A 26,113-nucleotide genomic window follows, 5' to 3' on the forward strand; every position below is an offset into this window, starting at 1 on the left:
GGGGAACTCAAAATTAATCCATAATACTAGCATGCAAACTGCAAGAACATGTATTATAAATCAATAGAATTGGCAACCTACAAGACCTTGGCAAAATGGTTTTTTAATGATTGTCCTAAATTTCAAATATAAATAGCTCATTCTACTTCAATTCCCAATGACGCGAGAAATTGTACATTATGCAACTTTGTATTCCTATTTGTTGTGCTTATCCAAATCATTGAAAAATTATTTTTTCAAACATTTTCAAAGCATAAAGAGTACAATTTAGTGAAGACAAATGACGTCCTTTGTCTGTATTGAAAAAGATAAAATTATATTAAATCGTGCCCAGTGTAAACTGTTAAATTGTTGGGTCAACATGCGCCCCGTCAACGCAAGTCGATGCTGACAAGAAGGATTTTAAAAGGAAAGACACATTAACACATTATTAAGATATGCGCTGAAAAATTGTCATTCAGTCGCATTAATTTGATTAAATGCCCTATTTAAATGTTACTTACATAAAAGGCGTGTATAACGTTTTGTCAATTAAAACTACCTTAGATATAAAGGATCTTACGTTTTCGCTCATTTAAAAAAATATTTAACGAGTCGAATAATTTCAATCTTTTGTTTTCTCACAAAAGATAGAAGTTATTCGATTGGTGTCAACACTTTATTGTGAAATGATCACAAATGTAATATTATATTTTTGCATTAAGAACAATATATATTTTAAATGCAATGACCGTGGAATACATTCGGGTGCCTCGGTGGTTACGCATTTCTTTTGCATGAAGTATGACTTCATGAACAATAACTACACGTCACATAAATACAAACAATGAAATGGGTATATTATTGTAAAAATCATATTAGCCATATGAAACAGTTGTGTTTTTGACATATTCTGTTGAGTAAACTAAACGTTTTAATCGCTAACGACTTAAAAACTTTTCATTTTAAATATTCTGGCCTTCTTTAACTAGATCCTTGTTGATGAATCGCCATCGTTTTTTTCCACCGTACATTTCATTCAAAGTGAGAGAAAACAGCCCATGATTTACTCTGAAGTTGAATAGGAAATTCCACCCTCGGGATTATAATGTGTGGGAAGAAACTTAGGAAAACCGTGGTCCTGGCCAAACGTTTTTTTCTCACATCACTGTATATGATGGATTTTATCAAGGGTCAAGCATAAAAACTATAAGCAATACAGAATTATCTGAAGCATCTGTTTTTGTCCAGAAGTCGGTGCACAGCACCTGTTCTGCTTTTGTGATAATCATGTTGGAATCTTCGCAAAATAAAGGACGACATCATTCAGCATCATTTTTGAACATCAAATTTATCCCAACGACTCAGAACACTCACATCATACGTGTAAAACTAATATTACCAGTATCAATTCCCTTATAATCTCCCCAGATACACTTTTTGTAATCTCTAGTATGAACTTTCTAGTAGTCGCTGGGATATCTCCTGTCTGAAATTAAAAAGAATTAATCAGCAAAGATTTTAAAACGCAAAGAGTATCACAACATGTATATGACAATTAAATTCAAAACGAGTGTTTACGATCCAGTTTAATTATTTCCGTTCACTAGAATTTTTAAGTACTGAAAGTAAAATAATTAACATATTATATTCAGGAATAGAAACCCTCAAATTATGAACTCTAAATCTAGACTTCACAAAACGTGGTAATGGAATGGAATAAGTCCTGTATAAAGATAGAGAATCCGTGTAATTTATAATGATCTGACCTGCTTAGATTTACATAGTTAATAACTGTAGATGTTTCCACTATTGATGACACATTATAAAGTAAAGCAAACATGGGTAAAGGAGAAAAGGTCGTGCTTCAAACTTTACATTACCTACACCTTAACCAGGTAAGCTATAGATAAAAAATCGCTTATATATATATATATATATATATATATATATATATATATATATATATATATATATATATATATGTGTGTGTGTGTGTGTGTGTGTGTGTATGTATGTATGTATGCAAGTATGTATGTATGTTTGTATGCATGCATGCATGCGTGTGTGTGTGCGTGTGTGTCATGACAAAACATTTCTACGGCGCGAGTACTAATTGATTCAGAGATTTTGAGATAGACATTTTTTGTTCTGAATTACAAAAGATGGTTATAATGCCATAACTAAGACTTAACACAAACGTAACGAAAGAAAAGTATTTACATTGTCACGTATCAAAGATAATCGTGCATACTATGCATATTTTATTTACACCACTTATATGTATCTCCCAACAGAATCTTTAATAATTAATAATTTCGTTTCAACTCCATTCATATTAAAGAGTGTAGAAATATATATCAATGCAAGCAACAAAAATAGTTTATGCAACGGACATATTATCCGTTATTGACCAATGTTGCACAGTATGTCCTTTATACATAGAAACTAATATTAATCATATAATGAGTCGTCAAAAGCATGCAGCTAAAACAATGCTAGATGTCTATCTTATACCACCATCTAATAAGATGTTTAGGTTTTTAAACTGGCCCCATACTGACGAAAGAATTTCATACCATAGATATATTTGATTTAAAAGCCCTTCATAACTTAACACCATTTTACCTGAATGATATGCGTGTCACATCCAAAAATAATGACTCTGTGTACCTTTTAAGATAGCATCAAACCTGTGTTTAAAGCTAGCAAGACGAAGATATAATGCATTGAAAAAGGCATTTGTATGATTATGAGAATGAAAGGCTATTAGAAAAATGTAACCCTAATTACAGTTAATTCGTGTTGTAACTGTCCATTTCTCGCTCTTCCTAATAAAAGGGGATAGTTTTTGTTTTCATTTTTAATGCAATATTCGAGTGTATTCAAAAGAAACTTTAAACAATATAGAATGTATGAAAATCTGATTACATTGCCTCATACCAACACTTCAAAAGCCATGTTATTTTTACACTCACACATACACACACACTTGTCCTTTAGTGGTTTACTTTTGATTGTTGGTTCCATTGATTCTAACGGCACTTTTAAAATGTATTTGGCTTTATCATGACGAGGAAATTTGAGATATGTGCCTTTCCAACGAACCCAATGTGGCAGCAGAATCATACTGCAATAGGTAGGTATCGAAATTGTATGTCTTGGACGACAAGTCTAATGCTTTACCAAATGAGTTACTGTGATTAGCATAAAATGCCGTTATGAGCACATATGGTATTATGGAAGCAATGGGTAACTTAACATGAAAATGGCAATGTAGATACAATCGGATATTAATATGGGGATGGTACTACGATTACAATAGGGACTTTAATATTGAGATGGCATTATGGGCATCATAAGAAATTTAACATGGAAACGGCATTATGGGTACAATGGGGACTTTAGTCTGGAAATGGCATTATGGATACAATGGGGAATTTAACATGAGAAAGACATTGTGGGAACAATGAGGACTTTACGATGGAATTGGTAATATGGTTACCATGGGGAATTTAACTCTGGATACAAAAGAAATTTAACATGGAGATGGCTCTCTATCCAAATGGGGAAAGTGACTTAGGTATGCCACTGTGGGTACAATGGGAATTTTCCATGTGAATGACGCTAAATAAATATATCCTTCACTTACATTAATGGTTTACGAAGCCCAGTAGAAATAATACAATACTGGTTTCCGTTTTCAGCAATATTCTGGCATAAAGAGTGCTGAAGTGCCATTACGATGAGGCAGATATTAGATCTTCAGCGATTTATTACAAATTTAATATAATTTACCCTAACATAGTACACTAATTGACTTTGCCCAAGGTCATTTTAATTGTTACAGGTGTTTTTCTATCGTGCAATTAACGAAATTTGATCTAGAATAAATTGAGATCAGAGTTAGATTTGTCCAATTGTGATACGAAGTCTGAGTTTGACGTGATGCTAAATAAGTTTCCGTTATGTTTCTAACATCTTTCTTTTCAAGTTTAAGAACAGCAAACATCGAAGTAACATAACCTTCTATCAGCGGCATTGTTACATATCTGACATTGACATTATTGAGAGACAGAGACAGAGAGAGTCTGACAGAGACAGACAGAGATAAAGACATACATCAAAAAGTGAGTACAAAAAACTTTCCTCCTTTCAAAAAGAATTTAGCACCATTTCTGGTCATTTTTTAGAACCTAATTAGATCTCCTGAAGAACATACCAGCATAATGATTGCCAGAGCAAACAAAATACAAAATACCCAATTATAAGATATGTGTTTGAAGATCTTATCCATACATTAAAATAATGAAGATAAAACTAAGAACTAGTCATAAATTACGTTGATTTTGCTTGTCATCATTAAAGCACGCTGTGCACATATTTTACATCGTTAGAATGGATATGAGATAAACTTTAAGCCCACATGAGTTTATATGCAACAGCCCTACTTCCACCCAATAGACAAGATACCAGAATTCTTCTCCATTAGTGTGTATAAAATAACGAGACTCTGTTGGTAGGGGCTGGATCTACGTACAACAAATTAAACAAAAATGTTCGAACTTCTGAAGAAAATATGTTTATGTTTTCTGTCCCACATTGTGCTTATTATCCAACAAGCCGTTTTATTTAATCAAACTCAGTTATATGCTAGTACCAACCCACAGTATACTGTCGACACGCCGTTTCGGTAAAACAAATACCCAGTAAGCTATCCTACACCTATACCACACCATCAACACTTCATCGGCGTGACGAATAACTTACATATGCTCTCACGCACCCCTTTGCCGCAACCAAAATATATCTACTATCAAACACCAACTCTATATTATCTTGTTGATGGTGTGTTGCCTTTGGAGTGGCCAGTAACCAGTGATCTACTATTCAGTATTCACGTTACACCATCAACACGCCAACTGACTTACCAGCAAGAACCATACCATGAGCTTGCCATTAGAGTGATAATCATACAGTTATCTACTATCCAACATCTACACTATGCCATCAACATGCCTTTTAGGTGCAAAATGCAATTTAAAATAAAAACTTTCCTATCCACCAAAACTTCTTTTTTGCACCCTGTGAACAAGGTAAAACTCTTATTTCCGCTAAAATGTATGCTACTACAACAGCAAATTTAGGTTTTGTTCATTATATATGTATGCTACTTCAACAGAAAAAGTCTGAGAGTTTTTGCTTTTTTCTTTTTCTCACTAATTTGTGTGTTACTGCAACAGTAGAAGTACGTTTCTGCAAAATGATGTATGCTACTGTACAAACAAGGCAGCTTATTCACTGAAATGTTGACTTGGTATGCCACAGCTGCTGTTTGTGTGACTGATGGATCAAAAAATATGAACATTGGTTGGTGAAATGTGAACATTTAGCACTATGGAAGAAAAACCTGAAATTTGTTCTTTTCTTCAGAAGTTAATTCGTTTTACAAGAAAAGAAGACAAATATGAATGTGCTATATCATGAATAAAAACAATAATGAACTTGGCTTTCATATACCTTTTTGCTCTTTTTGCTCTATGAAAGAAAAACGAAATGATCTTTAACAAATGCAAATTCATTGACCAAGAATGAAAAAACATGGCTATTTATATACAATTTGAATTTGTTAAATGTTACAAAGATGCATTTTAATGCCATATTTTTGCACCACGAATTGATATAAAAAAATATATGAGCTTTCGTTTTAGAAGTGCTAATATTTTGTACCATGACACAAATAAAGTAGTATAAAAATTTTCTGTACATCAAATAGAAAAGAAAGAACTTGCTTTTCATTAAAAATATAAATTTGTTCCACAGTGAAAGAAGAAATATGAATCATATGATATATCAATCGGTGGCACAATGGTAAAAACAATTGTTTTTGAAATATGAAATCGGTTATACCATAAAAGAAGAAATATATAGAATGTAAACTTTGTGCAAAGTACATTTGTAGCATTAAAAAAGATAAAGAAAAACATGAACTTTGCTTCTGAAATGTATATGGCTGGCACCTTGAAAGAAAAACATCACATGAACTTTGTTCTTTCAAATTCGATATTTTGTTCCACCATGATACAAAAGCCATGCTCGTGCTTTGTGAATATAAATTTGTTACATTAAAAAAGAAGCATCATTTTTTATATTAGTAAATCTGCAGCAACATCGTGAAATAAATGACCTTGATTTAATAAATGAGTTGTACAACGAAGAAAGAAACATAAACTTAGTTGCTTTCTTTTCACAATATAAAATTTATTGTATCATGAAAGAAAACAACATCAACATAACGTTAAAAATACTTGTAAGACTAAGAATAAACTCAACAAACATCCATTTTCTTTTCTTTTCTTCAATACAAATGTTTTATTGATTGATTGATTTATTTTTAACGGCGCATCGGCACTGTTAGGCTATTTAGCCAATACAAATGTATTCACAATGAAAGGAAACATTTAATCTGTTGCACCATGGAAGGAAACAAGTGCTTTGTTTGTAGAAATGTAAATCTGTTATAAAACCACGTTTCTTTTTCAATGTGAAGTTGATGTACTATGAAAGACACAAATATGAACTTCATATATTTTTCGTTCTTCCTTTATTATGTAAATTTGTTGGAAAACCAATGAAAGACAATGAATTTTGTTTCCTGGAATTGTGAGCTTGTTGTTGAATGAATTTAGGTAACAATAACTTTACTTTATTAAATGTGAATTTTATATGTTGTGCAAAAAGTGAATTAGCTGCAAAATTAATATAACCCGTAATATTTACTCACTGAAGTCAGTTGTTTTCGTCTTTTAAGGCACATGAATTCATGTCGCAATAAATACATATTAGAAAAGAGAGTTGGTGTTTCTTTCCTGGTAAATTGATTGATTGATTTTATTTTTAACGGCGCATCAGCACTGTAAGGCTATTTAGCGCCAAACAAAATGTTATATGTATAATCTTTTAAATATTATGATAAGTCTCATATCGACCAGCGATATTAAAACACAAATAGTTGAAATTAAAACGGTAAGATGGTAACGGTGAAAAATAAAGCTTCCCGATCAACGGGGATGTAAATGTTGTATGTTAATGACAAATGATGAAAAGGTATTAAAAAGGGACGGTATATATATTGCATAAAACTGCATAAGGTGACAGCATAAAAGCTAGTGTTTAGAGTAAATATTTACTGCTTTCAGGAACTCTATAATACGAGTGATGTTTATAGTATCAAAAAGTTCTTTCGTGTCATGCACTATGTAATAACGATCGCGCGTAGGTAGCAGGTCAAAACACTCTATCATAAAGTGCTTAACGGTGAATGGTTCATTGCAAGAAATGCACTCTGGTGGTTCTTCACCTTTTAGTATGTAGGAATGGGTGATATAAGTATGACCAATTCGGATTCTTGCAATGACTACCTCCTCCCTACACATGGTTCTGTTGGAAGGAGTCCATTCTCCTAGAGTTGGTTTGATTGCATGAAGTTTGTTATTCACGGCATCATTCCATGATGCCTGCCACTTCTGACGTAAGGACTTTCTGATACAAGGTTTAAAATCAGTATACGGTATTTTAAAATCAGATGGTTCTAGAGTAAGGGCCATTTTAGCAGCGCGATCAGCTTTTTCGTTACCTTTAATATCAATATGGCTAGATAACCAACAGTATATTATATCGTGGGAGATACTCATCTCGGTATTTTTGACAAGTATGTTTTTTAATAATGGATTCTCCAGTTTTCTATTTTGTAGTGACTGAAGTACTGATAGTGAGTAGGAGAAGATGATACTGTTCAAAATATGTTTGCTTGTTATATGTTGCACAGCAAGGTCTATTGCTCTGATTTCGGCTGAAAAAAGTGATGCCCCACTTGGTAAGCGAACTTGCGTTGTGTGATTTCCACAAACGAAGTCTGCAGCAGCCTTTTCCTCATCCTTTGAGCCGTCGGTATAAATTCTTGTATAGTTTTTATATGCGGTGAGAAGTTCTTGATAAAAGTTGTGGAAGACGGAAGGGTTTGTCTCGTCTTTTTTCCACCGTGTAGCGTAAAAAGTACTTTTGGTTGTTTAATTAGCCAGGGTGGTGTTTCGGAGATGGATGTTTTCTGAATTTTAGAAAGATCAATTTTTGTACTGTCAAGGCTGGATGATATTCTAATGCCAAAGGAAGGTATGGCGTTTGGTTTATTTTCGTATAAGGTTTTGTATTTGGGTTGAAAAACAGCAGAAAAAGCAGGATTCTGAGGGTTGGATTTTAATTTGAGAGCATACTGTGCGGAAAGCATTTTTATACGATGTGGTTCGTTTGCTTCAACTAGCAGGCTTTCACACGGGGATGTTTTAAATGCTCCCAGAGCCAGTCTTATTCCCTGATGATGAATTGGATCAAGCATTTTAAGATATGACTTTCGGGTTGAACCATACACAACGCAACCATAGTCCAGTTTAGAGCGAATAAACGTTCTATATAAATTCAGGATGACTTTTCTATCAGCACCCCAGTCAGTGTGCGCTACTACTTTAAGTAGATCAAGTGCTTTTAAGCATTTAGCTTTCAAGTTCTTTAGGTGTGGAATAAAAGTCAGTTTTCTGTCAAAGATAATACCCAAAATTTTTGTTTCCTCAACAACTGGAATAGGTGTTCCGTCCAGCGTGAGTTTAGGTTCATCGTGGTGTCGTCGTAATTGACAGACATGCATGCATACCGTTCTTGATTTCGAGAATTTGAAGCCGTTAGTAATAGCCCAATTTTGAATCTTGTTTATATTTTGCTGTAGTTGTCTTTCGATTGTATGCATGTGCTTTGACCGATAACATATGAGAAAATCATCAACATATAGTGAGCAATCCACACCAGGAGTCAAACACTTGGTGATGTTATTAATTTTGATATTGAAAAGAGTCACAGATAAAATACTGCCCTGGGGCACACCCATCTCTTGCTCGTGCAAATCTGACAGAGTGGAGCCCACTCGTGCCTTGAATTTTCTGTCTGAGTGGAAGTTGGATATGAAAGAGGGCAGACGGCCTTTTAGACCTAGATCGTGCAGGTCATTTAGTATCCCGTACTTCCATGTTGTGTCATAGACCTTTTCTAAATCAAAGAAAACCGCTACTAAATGTTCTTTCTTCATAAATGCATCGAGAATGAATGTTTCTAGTCTAACCAGATAATCGTTGGTGCTCCGTCCATAAAGAAAGCCACGTTGGAAAGGAGATATCAAATTGTTAGTTTCCAGGTACCATACAAGCCGAGAATTGATCATTCGTTCCATTGTTTTGCACATGCAGCTTGTGAGTGCAATAGGTCGATAGTTGGTAGGATCTTCGCTATCTTTACCGGGTTTGGGAACTGGTATTACTGTTGCTTCTTTCCATATTTTAGGTAGATTACCAGTAATCCATAAATCATTGAAGAGTTTCAAAAGAGATGTTAAAGAGGATTCTGGAAGATGTTTTAAAAACGGGTAATGTATTTTGTCAGGCCCAGCGGAAGTATAATGGGCCTTATCTAAAGCCTCCATAAGTTCTGATAGTGAAAACAGTTGGTTGTAGCTTTCCGAGTTGTTGGATGTGAATTTTAAAAGTGACTTTTCTTTTAGAGTTTTCAATTTTTGGAAGGCTTCGGAATAATTAGAAGATGAGGAATTTTTAGAGAATGTATCAGCAAGAACATTTGCTATGTCACGTTTTGAGCTAAAAATGTTATTGTTCAGTTTCAGATGTCGGAAAGAGTTGTGTTTTCTCTTCCGTTTATTTTGCAGATCGTGTCCCAAACTTTCTTAATTGAGGAACGAGAGTTTAAAGAGGAAGCATATTTGATCCATGATGCTCGTTTACTTTCTTTGATTGTGCGGCGAGCTTTGGCCCGGACAATACAATATTTACTTATATTCTCGGGCGTCGGATGATTGTTACATTTTTTCAAGGCTTCTCGGCGTTGCCGTATGGCTTCCTTACATTCCTTAGTGATCCAAGGTTTTAGGGCTCTTTTACAGTGTGTTGAGGACTTGGGGATAGATTCTTCTGCAATGTCGGTTAAAATAGATGTAAAATACTGAATGGGGTCGTTAACATTGAAAACTGTATCCTCATTCAGCCTAGTTTTACAGAGTGTTTCAAACTTAGCCCAGACGGCCTTCTTTAAATTCCATTGTGGAATTACTTCATCAATTGTAGAGTTATGATTTACAAGGAAGATTGGGAAGTGATCCTGCTGTGAAGGTCATCAGCGACCTTCCATTCATAGTCCAAAAGCAGCGAAGGAGAACAAATTGTCAAATCGATGCATGTGTATGTACCCGTGCCTGGGTGTAAATATGTCGGTATTTTTGGAGTTATATAGACACAGATCGTGTCTAAAAAATAAAGTCGTCAACTTTCTGACCTCTGTCACTTATATGATTTGATCCCCATAAAATGTTATGGGCATTAAAATCCCCGAGTAAAACAAAGGGTGCGGGAAGCTGTTGAACAAGATTGTCGAGTTCGTTTGGTACTAGGTTAGTGTTTGGTGGTAAGTAAATAGAGCAAAATGTAATCATAGTGTTTGGTGGTAAGTAAATAGAGCAAAATGTAATCACTCGATGTAGAGTGACGCTTACAGCAATGGCTTGTAAATTGGTGTTTAAATGAATGAAGCTATGAGGGGCTCTGTTGTTCACAATAACAGAAACTCCTCCTGATGCCCTATCAACATTTGGACAGCAGGTGTTAAACAAGGAGTGGTTTTTAAATGTGATATTGTCCGTATCTTTCAAGAATGTTTCTTGAAGGAATAGTACCGCAGGATCATGTTCGTTTAAAAGCAGGAAAATATCATTGTAATTTGCTTTAAGTCCTCGACAATTCCATTGTATGATAGTGTTTTTCATTATAAATTTAAATTAAAGATTGTGGAGCTAGGTTAGACCTTTCGCAGAGGGAATTTGTTTGGTTATTTCTCTGGAGGAAGTACGGGGGTGACTTTTTTGTTTGTAGGTCTGGAGTTCCCTTGGGCGCATGGAGCAGTTTCTTCTGCATCCATGCTCTCGATGTCTCCTAACCTGTTATAAAGTTTGATGGGGTCATCTGATCCCTTTTGTTGCCTGTTTCCATGAGATTTGTTTTTGTTTTTTGGTGATTTCAGTTGTTGGGTATTGCTGAAAGTAGTTGTGTAGATGCCGTGTTTTTCTGTGATTGGTAATGAGGGGTGTTTGAGCTTCGTGTTGAATCGGTTGCGTCTGTTTGTGTTTGAGCGTCCTTCGTTGTTTTAGGATTGCTCTTCACTACAGTGGAGAAGGATGGGCTGTTTTCACCTGTACAAGTTTTCTGTCTTCTGGACAGGTAATATTATTTGTGTATTTTACCCTCTGAATTTCCTTCTCCTGTTTCCAGGTATTGCAATCCTTGGAATTTGCGTGGTGCTCTTTCCCACAGTTGACACAATGCGGAATTGCTCTACAATCAGATTCCTGATGAGAATGGTCTCCGCATCGGCCACATATTTGGCTTTTTGAGCAGCGGTCTTCGTGATGACCGTATTTTTTACAACATCAAAGGGGGTTTGGAATGTATATCTCAACCTTCAATTGCAAAAAGCCAACTTTGATCACTTTGGGTACTGTTGGCTTGTTGAAGGTGAGAACAATGGTGTTGGTGTCCTGTAGGTTGTTATTACGTTTAATACGTATTCTGCGTACTGCAGTGACACCTTCATTTTTCATTCCTTCAAAGATATCTGAGTCGCTGACTCCAGCCAAGTCGCGACAACGAATTACACCTTTGGATGTATTGAGTGTGGTGTGAGCGAATGAGGTCACTGGAATATCGAAGAGAGCATTTATTTTCTTGATATTGTCTGTCTGACCTCGTCGCTCACACTCAACAAGAAGGCAACCCGATTTTATCTTTTTTACGCTCTTTGGCGTACCAATCAATTCTGTTATAGTTTTCTCTATCACAAACGGAGAGAGTCAAGCAAGGGATTTTGTGGCATCTTTAGACTGTATCACCATGAAGCGTGGAAATGAGTCCACATTACATGGTTCGTCATCCGAGTCAGATAAAGTTTTCGTACGTTTGTTTTGATTTATTTTGGAAATATCCATTTTGGCTAAATTAAAATTCAGTACCCGTGCTCCCCGACCACCAAGGAGCCCAACAAGGGGACACTTTTCAAGTGCCAGGGATACACAGATGCCATACTCAGTTGATAAAATTAACTTTGATTGACCATGAAGTCGCCAATTTCTAGGGTCGGTAAAATTACCTCCCGATTGACCCGTTCAGCCACCGCCTTCTAGGAAGTCTTCTAAGACTTAGCAAAGGCAAAGATAAAGGAAAAGTCTGTAGGGGCAGCGATGGTATCAAGAGAGATACAAGGAGAAAGATAAGGTAGGTGAGAGAGTAAATAAAGACTTTCTAGGGCTCGGCGTGACCAGCCGATTTGTCGAGACCGGGTCCATCCCGACCACCCGTCTAAAAGAAGTAGAGGCCAAAGTAGTGTATTGCATCGGAAAGCCTCTGCTCAACTACCAGGATCCTTTCCTCCACCGACACGGGACGCAACCCACGGCAAACAGGTTGCCTCTACTTAGTCGCCTTTTACGACACGTAGTGAGGCACGTCGGGCCAATTCTACAACCCCGGACCCGCAGGGGGACTCATGGTAAAACAAATGCACATTTTCAAATAAAATCATGTTAGGATTTCATCGGACACAAATGTAATTTTAATAAAATGATATTTTTCTATCATTCTTGATGCAGCAGATTAACATTTTTTAAAAATTATATTTTGTTTTGTTTCATCGTACAACAGATTCAACTTTTAAAGTTCATGCTTATTTCTTACATGGTAAGTAGCATGATAATAACAAATTCAGATTTCCTTGCTGATATAGGTCAATGCTTTCTACCCCCTTGACTTTTTTCTCATATCACGCGAACATAACCATGCATGAATCTTACCCTCGAGTGCCCCTTCAAGAGGACAGCCATGTGGAATACGATGATCTAGATGAGCAATCAAAATTAAGCTTCATAGGCCACAGCCAAAATGTGGATTCAGGTGCCCATATAAGCCAGAAGGAATTCACCGTTCTCTGACCAATCTAATAATTCAACCTTGAACATGTCGACTATGTTGAGCAGTCTGTTGCTAGTCTGGTGTTTCAGGCCCGCCTCGCGAATGTTGGACATAAACTATATCCACTTGATCACATCATTAGACAACTTTGAGTGCTCTGATATTTTAGGCGCCAGTGCCCCACATTGCGACCTCACCAAATGTGTCATCAACGCCGATATTGTATCCTTTAGCAACAGCGGAATTCAGGCAGATCCAGGTAATCTGGCCGTTCTTCGGTTGTGCAATAGGGGATCTTAAAAACGAAGGTGTGGACGTTCCTGCTCTATTGACGAATCCAGCCATCGTATATGCCTGCAACATTACGGTCTCATTGACCCATCGAGAACCTCAAAGGTTAATAACACGAAGAAATGTGCGCTGGTGATAAGCAAAATTTTATTTAAATAATTACATGAACTAATTTTCCCTCACGCTGATGTCACCCTGAAATTTCTTACTAAAAAGGTTTCAAAGACATCAACCGATGCTGCGAACAAACCGTACGCCCTAGCATCATCAATATTTCGGACGTTCTCCTGCCTTCTCGACCTACAATTGTAGGTTTCCGGCAGATGAAACGACGTGGTTAAAAGTGTCCAGTTTGTAATGTTGAGATTCAGGACAAGACTTTATAAATATTAACGGACTTCATCAATCATCAACGAGAACCACACTATATCCGTCAAAGGCACCGGCTTTACTTCATTAAACTCCACAGCATTCGCGGTGACGGAACGGGGGCAGCGTTTTAGTCCGTGTAAATGGAGTCTTAGAGGCACACAGTGGCAGTAATCCCGTTCTGGCTACACACAAAACCTTTTTATTAGCTTTGCCTCTATATTTGCCGCTGGAGACACCATGGGGTGTGCAATGGTTTCAATGTCAATACACAGCCGACGTAATTCCCAAGCACTCTAACTATCTATGGCTTTTGCAATTACTACTCATGAGACGTAAATCAAAACTATGAGGTAGCAACCGGACATAAACCATGAACTAAAATAATTTCTGCCTCCTGCCAGACGCGACGATGGAGTTTTTTGGTACAGCTCGCAAAACAAGTTGCTATCGACAAGAAATACAAGCCACCGGTGGAAGAGTAATTGCGCCAACTTGGGGTGTCGGGGTGTCCCTTACCAGTTCAAACGTGAATGGAACGAAGTTACAAATCTGATAAATAATGAGCACTGGAACCACCAAAAAGACCCTGAACAAAGTCGTGAGTGGAGGGGAAAGCAAGCGTGACAGCTGTTATTATGCCGACGTGGTGTTTAGAAATAGGGTCTCGAAAATGCGATAATATTTATTTCGGGATATTTAGCGCAATCTATCACCTGGTCCACCTAAACAAGACCCTGCGCTTTAAACAATATATTTTCTTTCGCATAGCACTGTCCAGCCAGACAACAACCAGTCACGAAAAAAGCGAAACGAAAGCGAGATGCTTGTAACTCTTGACTAGCGTGTTCAAGACAGTGACATTACCAAATCTAAAATGCGTGCCGTTACCGGATCTAAAGATATAAAGAAAGCTGCCATTTTCGTCGACATTATCGCGTTCTTGACAGTAACCTGGGCGATAGATTAAAGGTGCGTGCCCACGGAGGAGTCCCATAACCCCACAACCCGAGCAATGAAACCTTCATATTTCACAGCTCATAGAACAGTTGTAATATATCATTATCCACAAAGCTTTCCCTCAAACACTTTGGGGAGTAGAAAATGCTTTTTGTGCAGAGTACCGGAGTATAGTAAGCGCGATGTGGCGGGAATTGGAGTCCTGTCGACCATTATTGCTAATTCTATTGCAGTTGTCCTTAAGATCACCGATCTCGGCTCTGATCTAGCTTCCGTTGCACATTTTATTTATAGCCTTACCATAAAAGTCCTCTCGGACCACATGTACAAGGCGATGGCTGATAATGCCATTTCCGAGGAGGAGTGTAAGTTATATGGAGCTAGCATGGAATTAAGTGGCGCTCAAAGAAAAAATTCTTACTAATGCATGGCCTCAGTTGTGCTTATAGTTAACTAAGAGGCAAGAACCAAATTAATTACCTACGGAATAGTGGGAGTTGGCGAGGGGATTATGCAAAGTATTACGCAAATTCATAAAAAGCTATGTTGTAGCCATCCGGCTGATATAAACCACTAAACTAACACGACATCAATATCGACTTGAAACAAAAACCTTCTGATTAGAGGCCTAACACCAACATGTCACCTTTAGTGATATAGCCTTTATGTCTGCAGCACTAAGTTGTTTTCTACTGATAAGACTGTTAATATTTTCGTTTCAGCTGTCCGATTTTATGCGAAGATACCGATCTCCGCAGTCTACACCGGGCATAGACATACCTTGAACTAATATATACAAGGTCAGAACCTCTGCTGCTTTCATTCATCAGTTAAATGAATGTTTTTCAGCAAAACAAAAACATTGTTACCACTAGTATATACGTAATCAGAACTCCGTTGGTTGCGAGTTAGATCACCAATTAATGAAGGACATAGCCTTAATGAGATCGACCCCTTCGAAGTGGCGGTGGGGTGCACTGGGGATTGTGATAAATTTGAATACTTATGGTGCTATTGTGCTAAAACATATCCTGGTGCACGGAGATTATTTGAAATCTTGCTTTCACTGCTGACCCAAATGACATAAAACTATACATTTTGACTTACCTCTTTAAAGATGGTTTTTCCTTTTTTGGATATTGTCATTGTCATTTTCTCAAGTCGTTGCACGTATTCTTTTGCCAATCTCTGACACAATCTATGAATCATCTGTAAAAGACCATATTTTATTCTAAAACATGCTGACGAATGATATTTCATATGATAAAGCAACGCAAATTATCTTAAAATATTAAAACAAAGAAGTGAGATATAGCTGGAAAAGTCATACACGCATGCAATCAACTCCTTAACGGCCAATAGAAACAATCCAATAAATAAATTACGAATAAACACTCCCTTTCATACGTATGCTATGTTATGTTATGTCTAGGTATTTTTCTAATGCTGACAACAAGATGTGATCTAATAACTATCACACACACAAAGAAACAAATAAAACAAAAGAAACTGCATAAAATTTCAATCTGTTTAGCACTAACTTCGTAAATAACAAACCGGATTACATTTTAATCATCTGATATTCGCATGAATATTACGGTATTATCAATGAAGAACGTGTAATTCCGGCTTTGCCTGTGGGTGTGATGATACGGATTCAAAACTGCTTGTATTTTTGTCCACCTCAAGGGAAATCTCAATAAATTTCTGATCGTTTGAGAGCATTTTAAATTCATAATATTTATAACAAAGTGCAATATGTAGACATAATGGGATATATCATAAACCAGAGAGATTGCTAATAATTTTAAGAAACATATTGTAAAAAGTCTGAACTCGAGTGCACAGCATTAATGTATATATATATATATATATATATATATATATATATATATATATATATATATATATATATATATATATATATATATATATATATATATATTCTTTACACAGCTTATAATTGGACTGGTATACAAGGTACTGAATTTATGTCCAAGACAGTGTGTAATCCAAAGGTAGATGGTTATATGCCCGCTTAGGCTGCCATAGGTCGGTGGCCTCCGTGTGATCGTAAGAAAAATATATAGCTCCTATTTCCTTGGCATGATATCGCAAATAACGTGACCAACGTGCCGTTAAAAACTACCTAACCAAGCAAAATGGTTCAAAAACCGAAATAATAGCAGGGTTAGAAATTCATGCGACAATGAATTATTTGTAACAGCAATTTAGTAGTTATAAAAGTTCTCGTTAACCAAGTATTAACCAAGGACTGAGAATATAGCAGATGCTCTGGCGTATTAAACTTGTAAATAGTACGATGTCTTCAATCTCTATTTCAATTATCAACTGTTTTGGTGGGTTTCTTTTTTTACTAAATGGCGAATATCGTATATTCATTTAAGAATGCACATTTATCGGCAACTGATACTATTGTAGGATTCATATACATTTCATATACTTTAATAAATTTCATATCTTAATATACATTTTATATAATATTCCTTGGTTTGGGACCTGTTGTAACTCACTTGATAGATGCATGGCCACGTGATTCAAGGATCGCGGATGTGCTACCTGCGCATGCCAAGTCAAGTCAAACGCCTTTGTGCATCATTGGGAAAGGTACTTGATTCACATTTTATCAGCATGTTATATCCAATAGTTTGTCGAAAAAAACGTTACAACCAACCATTTAATCAACCATTTTGCTTAGTTTGGCAAGGCTATTCAAAATGTAAAATAAGAATAAACAAACGTAAATCATTTGCTTTTCGGGTGATAGGTTGATATTCAAATTAGAATTGTTCTGAGTACCTTTGCTTTTTTTATTGGTAAACAATTAAAAGTCGGATAAGTCAATTTGTAGAGTTAATGTATATTGTTATTGTTAATGTTCGCATTGTAGCAAAGCCATCGAGTCATTCAATGTCGCATATGGGTTCGATTTCACTGGTATTAGAACACCACATGACAAAAGTATAAAAGTGTGTACTATAAGTTCATCAACAGAACATTTGCAAAAGTGGGACAAGGAATTTCTGTGCATAAGAAATACAAAGCGAGAAATCCGAATGATCCATAAATAAAACTGCCTTGTACGAAACAATAGGCATAATGTTATACCATGATTCTCATGTAATTCTATTTTTATAGGAATTTATCCACTTTCACTTGCCAGAATAATTTATTAATGAATATTGCTTAACTTATGATACCTAGTTTGGTACCTATTCAGCAAATTGGTCCCCGTAGCATTCATCATTCTCGAATCATGATTCGCCTTCCAATCATGTTTTCGGATAAATCAAGTCTTTAGCTGTGGTTTGGCAATGATCTGACATGGAATAAATATCACTTTGATCATTGGATGGCCGATTGCGTGACCTTTTGCGGTCGCCCGACGTACAAAATGTGATTGAGGTTTACACATGGTTCTACAGTAGTGAGATGGCGGATGTGGGAGGCCAAACATTTCAAATCGTTGTCTATGTACTGAAACAAAACTGCGGCCAGGATGTCGCCATCGTTGTTTCTACTAAACCCATTTTTAACGTGAACCTTACCATGTTTGATATTCACTTATTCTGTGTGGGAACAGACACCCTTGGTCCAAGGGTGGGTTTTGGCACTTTGACAAGAGCTGTAAGTTTCCACCCTGACTGGGCGAACCAAACGCTTGGTCCTGGTCATGTGCGAAAATAGCCAATACTACCTACCCTTGACGCTGTAAAAAATCATGATGGTTAGAAATGTAAACCAAGTTTGAATGGTGTATTTCAAAGCTGGTTGATTTCGAAATGTCAAAGCTATCTTTATATTAAAAGGGCAGACTTCAAACTTTGTAAAACATTAGGCATTGTTAAAATTGTATGCTCTGCAATTAATACAATTTATATATTAAGTGTTACCTAATTAAATGTCAGTCAGGAAACTATAGTTACATTATTTATGTTAGCCTGGTTAGTAATACCATAACGAACACAATAAACGGTTAGCCCATGATGTAACTATCAGGATTACATACACTAAAGTACCAAGGTCAGTTACTGTGCGAATACATTTACACAGATCTATCAGTGCTGGCAATACATGTACAATAATGAATAGAAGTATATTAAATGTTGCAACAGACCTAAAGGTGGCTATCTATTTCATCCAACTTGCTTCAATAAACGTCGATTACACTTTGCTCTTCCCAACGCCGTTACAGAAACACAGGCCAAGTAGCCAAATGAGAGATCAAAACGAAACCTGTTCCTGATCGAAGCACCTCCAGGACACAGTCTAGAGCATCAAGCACAATATTCATGTTGTCTTGCAATCTATCTTAATAAGCCCCCGTGGAGCTAACATCACTAAATGCTTATAGATTCGAATGGCCCTCGAGAGCAAAGATAATGAAGACAAACTTGGCATCACTGTCTGTAAGTTTCAAAAGAAGTAATTAACTTATGATCTTGTCCAGTTTATTGCAATACTGTAATTGTACTTTGTAGGATGCTGTGTGTTTGTCATGAAGTGCCTGTGAGGTCTCAGTAGAAACTGCTTATCTAACCAGAACATATTCATGTTTCGCCTATGGCTAATCGCTAATATTTTACAATTTTCGCAAGCAGTGGAGGTGACAGGGGATAAGCTCATATCAGTATCTGTTTATATGGCTGCAATGGTTTCCATATAGGAAAGCTCTCTACCCTAAACGTTACTTTAAACCATGTCGCTAAGGGTACGTAGATAAATAAAATATAAAAAGCAATTTTGGTGACGTTTTGTGTGATAATTAAGGTAAACTGCTCTAATCAGCTTGTCTTTTTTCAGTTGTGGTGAAAACTTTATTATTTACCTTCAATGTAATGTTAGTGATTACAAAAATAGTGTTCGTATTATAATTTTGTGAAAGTTATTATATTTTTAAATAGATCATAAAACTAAATTAAGCCGGAAAGTATCTCAAGTTGCTATACAAATATGCATGTACACTGAACATAAGACGATTATCTGCCGTCGTTTACTATACTAATACAAAACCTTGTTAATGCTTATATTTTCTGATGTGTTATAATGTAGTTATAACAGATTTAAAGAAAACATTTCTAACGCGTTACAGATTTCTAGATAAATATGCAAAATATTGTGCGTTCTTAGCATCGAAAAATACTAAATTTGAACAAATTATTTGTTTATAACTCGTTTGTTTTAAACTTAAATATTTTAAATTAATGCGTATGATGTTTCTGATGCATTATGTTTACCTCTGAAATTCTTTATGTAAACTCTGAATTTTTATAAGACTTATTCACGCTGCTAAAATATTATTCGCATATTATATAAGCCATATGAACGGCAACTAAACTCATTAGCAACATATGCATATTCGTCGAGTATATTTTTAGTAAGCTATGAAAATAAATATGCTTTATTATTTTCTTGCGTAGACATACACATTTATACATACAATCAAAATATTAAGAAGCTCCTGGGTAGCATCCTTTTCTGAACCCTCCAGTTCTTGCAAAGCATCTGTCCATTGGTTATCGTATAATTCAGAGAAGATCTCTGCAAGCTTTGTTGGTCTTGTTGCATCGCTTAAGTCAGCTATTGTGGGGTTTCTGTCCAACATAAGGGATCCTGCTACTTCGCTAAATCTGCAAATATGAATGTTAAAGTTCAGTAACGAAATATAAGTTGATTACAAGAATTTCGCTACATGTCTGAAGTATTTAATTACACTTCATCTGCCAAGAAAAGAATATATGAATGTAATCGACACCAATATTCCAGAGGATAATAATGCGGACGTATGAAATTGATAGTTACATATGAATGAAATATAAAACGAAACTGACATGAAAAAGTGAACTCCAGTATGAACCGTCAATTTATCTGACAAAGGTTTCAGTTCTTAAAAGTATCAGGGTTTCTTAAACTTAAATATATTGATAGAATCAAACTTTTGAAATATAAATGCCTGCGTTGAAATATTCAAGTATGCTTTACATATTTTTATTGACATGAAAAACCTACTGGAAATGAACATCAAATACAACATATTTTAACATTCCCTGTGCATTCAAATAAAAAGTGCAATTATTGTTATCTCCAATTGTATTCTTACTACAGTATTAAACAGTGATTGCAAAGTGTATTAACAAGACAAAATCAATCTTGCAAAAATCAAATCATAAATTAAGATACAGCATTATAGGATATTTCGTTTCGTTTAATGCAGAATCATGACATATAATTTCCAACACTGTAAAGGATGGTAAAGTCAAATAGCTGTTTGTTCATAAGACATGTACATCTCAACTCCGGACCACACAGTCCTACTACCCAGAAGCTATTGTATTTATAAAAGTATGTGTGTGTGTGATTTGGATTTTTAACGTAGCTTTAACAATTTTTCCGTCATATCGCTACGATGTCTGCAGTGTGGCAGTTTAAAGTGATGTCTAGCACTGGGGCATCATGCCGCAGACATGTAGCATGATGTCCCGCCCAGTCACATTATCCTGAAATACTTCCTTAATACCGTAACGTTTATTTAGGTCACCTACATGTGCAACTTTGATCGTGTCGCTTAATGCTGCTAACAATGATTTCCAAAAGATCCAGTAAGTCCGAAAGATCAGAAGGTTGCAAACTGTGTACACAAGTTGAACCTTACTATATTAAGTAATATACGACGCCTATCTGTCGCCAAAAGCAGCATTCTGGCACCCTAAGAGAATTTTAAATAGAAACGGTACTCTGGCTCCTAACGGGAATTTATTTAACATGGAACGGCAGTATGGCTCCAAGCGGGAATTTATTACAGTACGGTACTCTGGTGTCTAACTTAAATTTATAATCGAGCGGCACTCTGACCTCTGACGGGAATGATAATGTTAACTTGTGGAGTGTCCTTGGCCGTTTCCATCTTCAAAATGTCTGGCTTTGTATAGGAAAATATAATATTACAATTGTTGTATATAATATTCCACACATATGCCATACTATGTATCATCCGGCTTTTATACTATCCTGCATACGCCCTACTATCCAACACCCTACTTTTTCATTACTCTCCAAAACCCACATTTTGAGTACTATCTAACACCCTCTTTCTGATATACTATCCAACGCCCACTTTTTAATATACTTTTCAACACCCAATTCTTATGTCCAACACACATTTTATCAGTAATCTCCAGTACTCGTTTTAATATACTATCCAGCACCTGATAATTACTGTCTAGCACACCACCTTTTCATATGTTATCCAACACCCGACTTTGTGAGTACTATCAGTACTTATTTTGAATACTATGCGGAACCCACTTTTTGATAAAGTATTCAACACCCATGTTTTGAGTATTATCCGATACCTTGCACTATACTACCCAACACGTCGTATGTAGCATCCAATAATTATTAGATGTTTATATTAACACATACAAATATACTATCACACAAGAGGGGTGTACAATGCAAACATAAGGTAATAAAAAGCAGATACAATCACACTCAAGCAAGGAAGGTATATGTAGTATTTATAAACATGTTATACCTACAGTCATAAGAGAATATTTTTAATTTGTGATAAGTTTAAATAAACGCAGACATTCAATACATAGATATATAGACATACAAAATATATATTGGCAATGAGTTTTAGTATTCTATCTTGTTTCGAAGAGATCTGGGTTACCCTGAAAGGGCCGTTAGATATTTTCAGTAACCACTCTCCCATGGAGACCTCACATCCAATGTGTGCTTTTAATTATACATCTTTTCTAAGTCTTGTTCCATGTTTCTTTTAGTATAAAACTTTATTTGTGTGACCTGTAAAATTTGTGATATCTTAATAACGAGATTTATAAATACAAAAAAGTATGCAATCAATATGACAAAAAATAAATAGATCAAATAGATGGTCAATGGGCAGAAAGGCGATTCCCGATAAAGAGCCGTGGAGCACTAAGAGCTTGACGAGACACGTAGGACGTAGTTGTCATCCACAGCATTCAACTCCGTCTCCGGTCGTCTCGACATTGTCATGCTGCTGGACATAGATGGTTTTGGGCGAGTGAGGTCGACGAACTGCGCACCTCTTCCTCACTTTAAACAAAGTCACCGTGCAGGTCATTCTTGTCATTCACCCATCCCATTTCATCACCCACTAAAGTCCTTTGGCGACAAGCAAGGACGAAGCACCAGGTGTTAGTACACTGGCAACCATAGCCGCAAATATGCACGCAGGGGATTCATGCCATTAGGGTCGTACACCACTAACAAGGAGCAGAAGTAGAGTTCGGCAGCCACCTGAGCGACTCAGCTACTAACTTCAGGAATACACTGCTCATCTCCCTGGCATTAGGAAGGGGACACAAAAGGTGCCCTAAACACTCCCTGCTCTAAACCTCCCTAGCCAGCTTACAGCGCCTGGAGGGGACCTATATCTAGTGTTCGAAATACAAAGAAAATGAGGATTGGTCCTCTCACACTTGACGCATGGAATGTTCGCATCTTACTGGACAGAGACGACGCGGAAAGACTGAAGTGGAGAACCGCCCTAATAGGAAAGGAACTCGCCAGACACAACGTGGACATTGCTGCCTTGAGTAAGGCCCGGCTTGCAGGATAAGGCGAACTCTGTGAAAGGGACTCCGGATACACTTTCTTTTTGCGCGGCCAAGGATGGGAATAGCGCTGCGAGGTCGGTGTCAGCTTTGCAGTGAAGACAGCACAGATTGGCAAATTGGCTGGACTTCCCAAGGGAGTAAACGACAGATTCATGACCATGAAACTCCCTTCCTGTCTGGAAGAAAGCACCTTATCATCATCAGTTACTACTCTCCAATCTTGAAAAACCGTGATGAAGTGAAGGTCCAGTTCTGTGAGGATCTTCACTCCGTCGTTGCTGACGTTCCAATGGCAGATAAGCTCGTCATTCTCGGCGACTTCAATGCAAGAGTAGGCTGTGATCACGTTGCCTGGGATGGAGTGCTATTAAAGTACGGAGTGGGTCACTGTGACAGCAACGGTCTCCTTTTGCTCCAGACTTGCGCCGAGCATGAACTGCCGATCACCAATACAGTATTATGCTCCGTACCCGAAACAGAACGTCATGGATGCACTGGCATCTCATCAACTATGTCACTGTCATGAAGAGGGACAGGACGTATGTGAGTGTGACCAAGTTCGTGTGCGGCGCCGACTGCTGAACAGACCACCACCTCATCATCACCATGGTCAACATCCACATTAAGTCCAAAAAACACCCTTAGGGAAAGAATGCTCCCAAACGACTAAACATCACCAAGTGACACGTACCAGTACCTAACAGTCTCTCGTGGATGATCTCGAAGAACGTCTGAAATCCACCCCTCTGGACAATCATAATGTGGAGTCCGATCGGGCGGAATTCAGAGAGCTGGTCTACAGCACAGCTTCGGAAATTCTAGGACCCTCAACCAGAAAGCACCAAGACTGGATTGATGATAACTGCGACGAGATCAAGCAGTAGCTGGATGAGAAGCACCGCCTCCACCAATCCTACCTCAACAACCCCAAGTCCACCTCCAGGAAAGATACGTACAACAATATACGCATAACTGTACAGCAGAAACTACGTCAGATGTGAGACTGGATGAGCAACAAAGCTGATGAGATCCAGTGCTACGTAGACAGGGAAGACAAAAGAAGTGTATGGACCTACATCCTCTGTATCACCCCCACTTCTCAGCGTAGACGGGAACACACTAATTACTGACAAAGAGAAGATTCTTCAACGATAGGCTGAACGCTTTGACAGCGTCCTGAATCGCTCATGAACGCTTGCTTGAGACACAGAAAGCGATATGTCCGCTCTCCAGTGTCAACGCCCCTGGTTGAGACTCCATCCCAGTTGGAGTTAACCATGAAGGGAGCACAGCCGTGAAAGGAGGGCTCCGCCAACTGTTTTTCATGATGTGGCAGAAAGAGACGATCCCCCACGAATTCTAAGACGCTTCCATAATCCACCTGTATAAGTGCAAAGGGAACCGCCAGGACTGCGACAACCACCAGCGTATATCCCTGCTCCCAATCGCAGGAAAGATATTCGCCAGAATCCTACTGAACCGCCTCACTACGCACCCTAACCAGGGACTCCTGCCAGAAAGCCAGTATGGATTCTGAAAAGAACGTGGGACCATCGACAATGTGTTTGCTGCTAGGCAGCTACAAGAGAAATGTCAGGAACAAAACGTCGACCTCTTCTCCAACTAAGTCGACTTGACAAAGGTCTTTGATACTGTCAGCAGAGAAGGCTAGTGGAAGGTAATATGCAAGTACGTATGTCCAAGAAAGTTTACATCCATAGTGCAGCATTTCCACGACGGCATGCTGGCACGAATCCCGGACAATCAGGAGACATCTGAACCATTCCCAATAACCAATGGCGTCAAGCAGGGTTGTGTTCTGGCGCCGACACTATTCATTCTATTGTTCTCTGCCATGTCAACTAATTCTTTCAGAGACGAAGATGTTGGAATCGGCATCAGGTATAGTACAGATGGAAAACTGTTCAACTCCAGGAGTCTGCAAGTGAGAAAACCAAGGTTATGACAGACACCATCAGGGAATTCTTATCTGCTGATGACTGCGCCCTCAGCGCTGGCTCAAAAGCCGACCTGCAACTCAGTGTTGACAGGTTCTCCAGCTCCTGCACAAGCTTTCGTCTCACCATCAGTACCAAGAAGACCGAAGCCCTTCATCAGCCGACCCCTAGAAAGCCCTATGTCGAGCCCAACATCACCGTCAACAGCCATAAACTTAATGTAGTGAACAGCTTCACCTATCTTGGCAGCAAACTGTCATACAGCGTCACTATTGACAACAAAGTGAACCTCCACATTGTTAGAACCAGCTCAACGTTCGGCAGACTGTATTCCAACGACTGGAATAAAAGAGTCATCAGCATCCAGACCAAACTAAAGGTCTACATGGAAATTGTGCTCCCCACACTACTTTACGCATGCGAAACATGAACGGCGTACTAAAGCCACGCTAGGAAGCTGAACCACTTTCACACCACAAGTCCCAGGAAAATGCTCAACATCAAGTGGCAGAACAGAATCCAGACACTGAGGTACTCGCCTAAACAGGTCTACAGAGCATCCACACCATCCTGATGCAGTCTCAGCTAAACTGGGCGCGACATGTTGTACGCATGCCAGACCACCGGCTGTCTAAGAGACTCTTCTGTGGCAAGCTACGGAAAGGACACCGATCCCACGGAGGTCAGAAGAAACGCTTCAAAGACAATTTGCAAGCTGCATTGAAAACATTCAACATAAACCCTGATTCGTGGGACCAAACAGCAAGCGATCGAGTCACTTGGCGTTCCTCTGTGACCAAAGGCTCCAAATTCTGCGAATCGAGCAGGACAGCAGATGCAAAGCTGAAGAGGCAAG

The 26,113-nt window shown here is 37.7% G+C and overlaps 1 protein-coding gene across 2 annotated transcripts in view; it reads right to left on the minus strand.

The window, feature by feature from the left end:
- LOC149798032 (uncharacterized) overlaps positions 1-26,113 on the minus strand; it is a 54,999-nt gene that overhangs the window by 1,327 nt on the left and 27,559 nt on the right. For both annotated transcript variants that reach the window (XM_089963122.1, XM_089963123.1), the window contains 3 exons: positions 20,131-20,320; positions 15,777-15,878; positions 1,382-1,468 (listed from right to left, as the gene is read on the minus strand). In XM_089963122.1, the coding sequence (XP_089819248.1) occupies positions 1,382-1,468; positions 15,777-15,878; positions 20,131-20,320 (379 nt within the window). The remainder of the gene's footprint in view (positions 1-1,381; positions 1,469-15,776; positions 15,879-20,130; positions 20,321-26,113) is intronic.

The sequence above is a fragment of the Sinohyriopsis cumingii genome, chromosome 6 (assembly GCF_028554795.1).
Source record: "Sinohyriopsis cumingii isolate HCF-2022 chromosome 6, ASM2855479v2, whole genome shotgun sequence".
Taxonomy (NCBI): Eukaryota; Metazoa; Mollusca; class Bivalvia; order Unionida; family Unionidae; genus Sinohyriopsis; species Sinohyriopsis cumingii.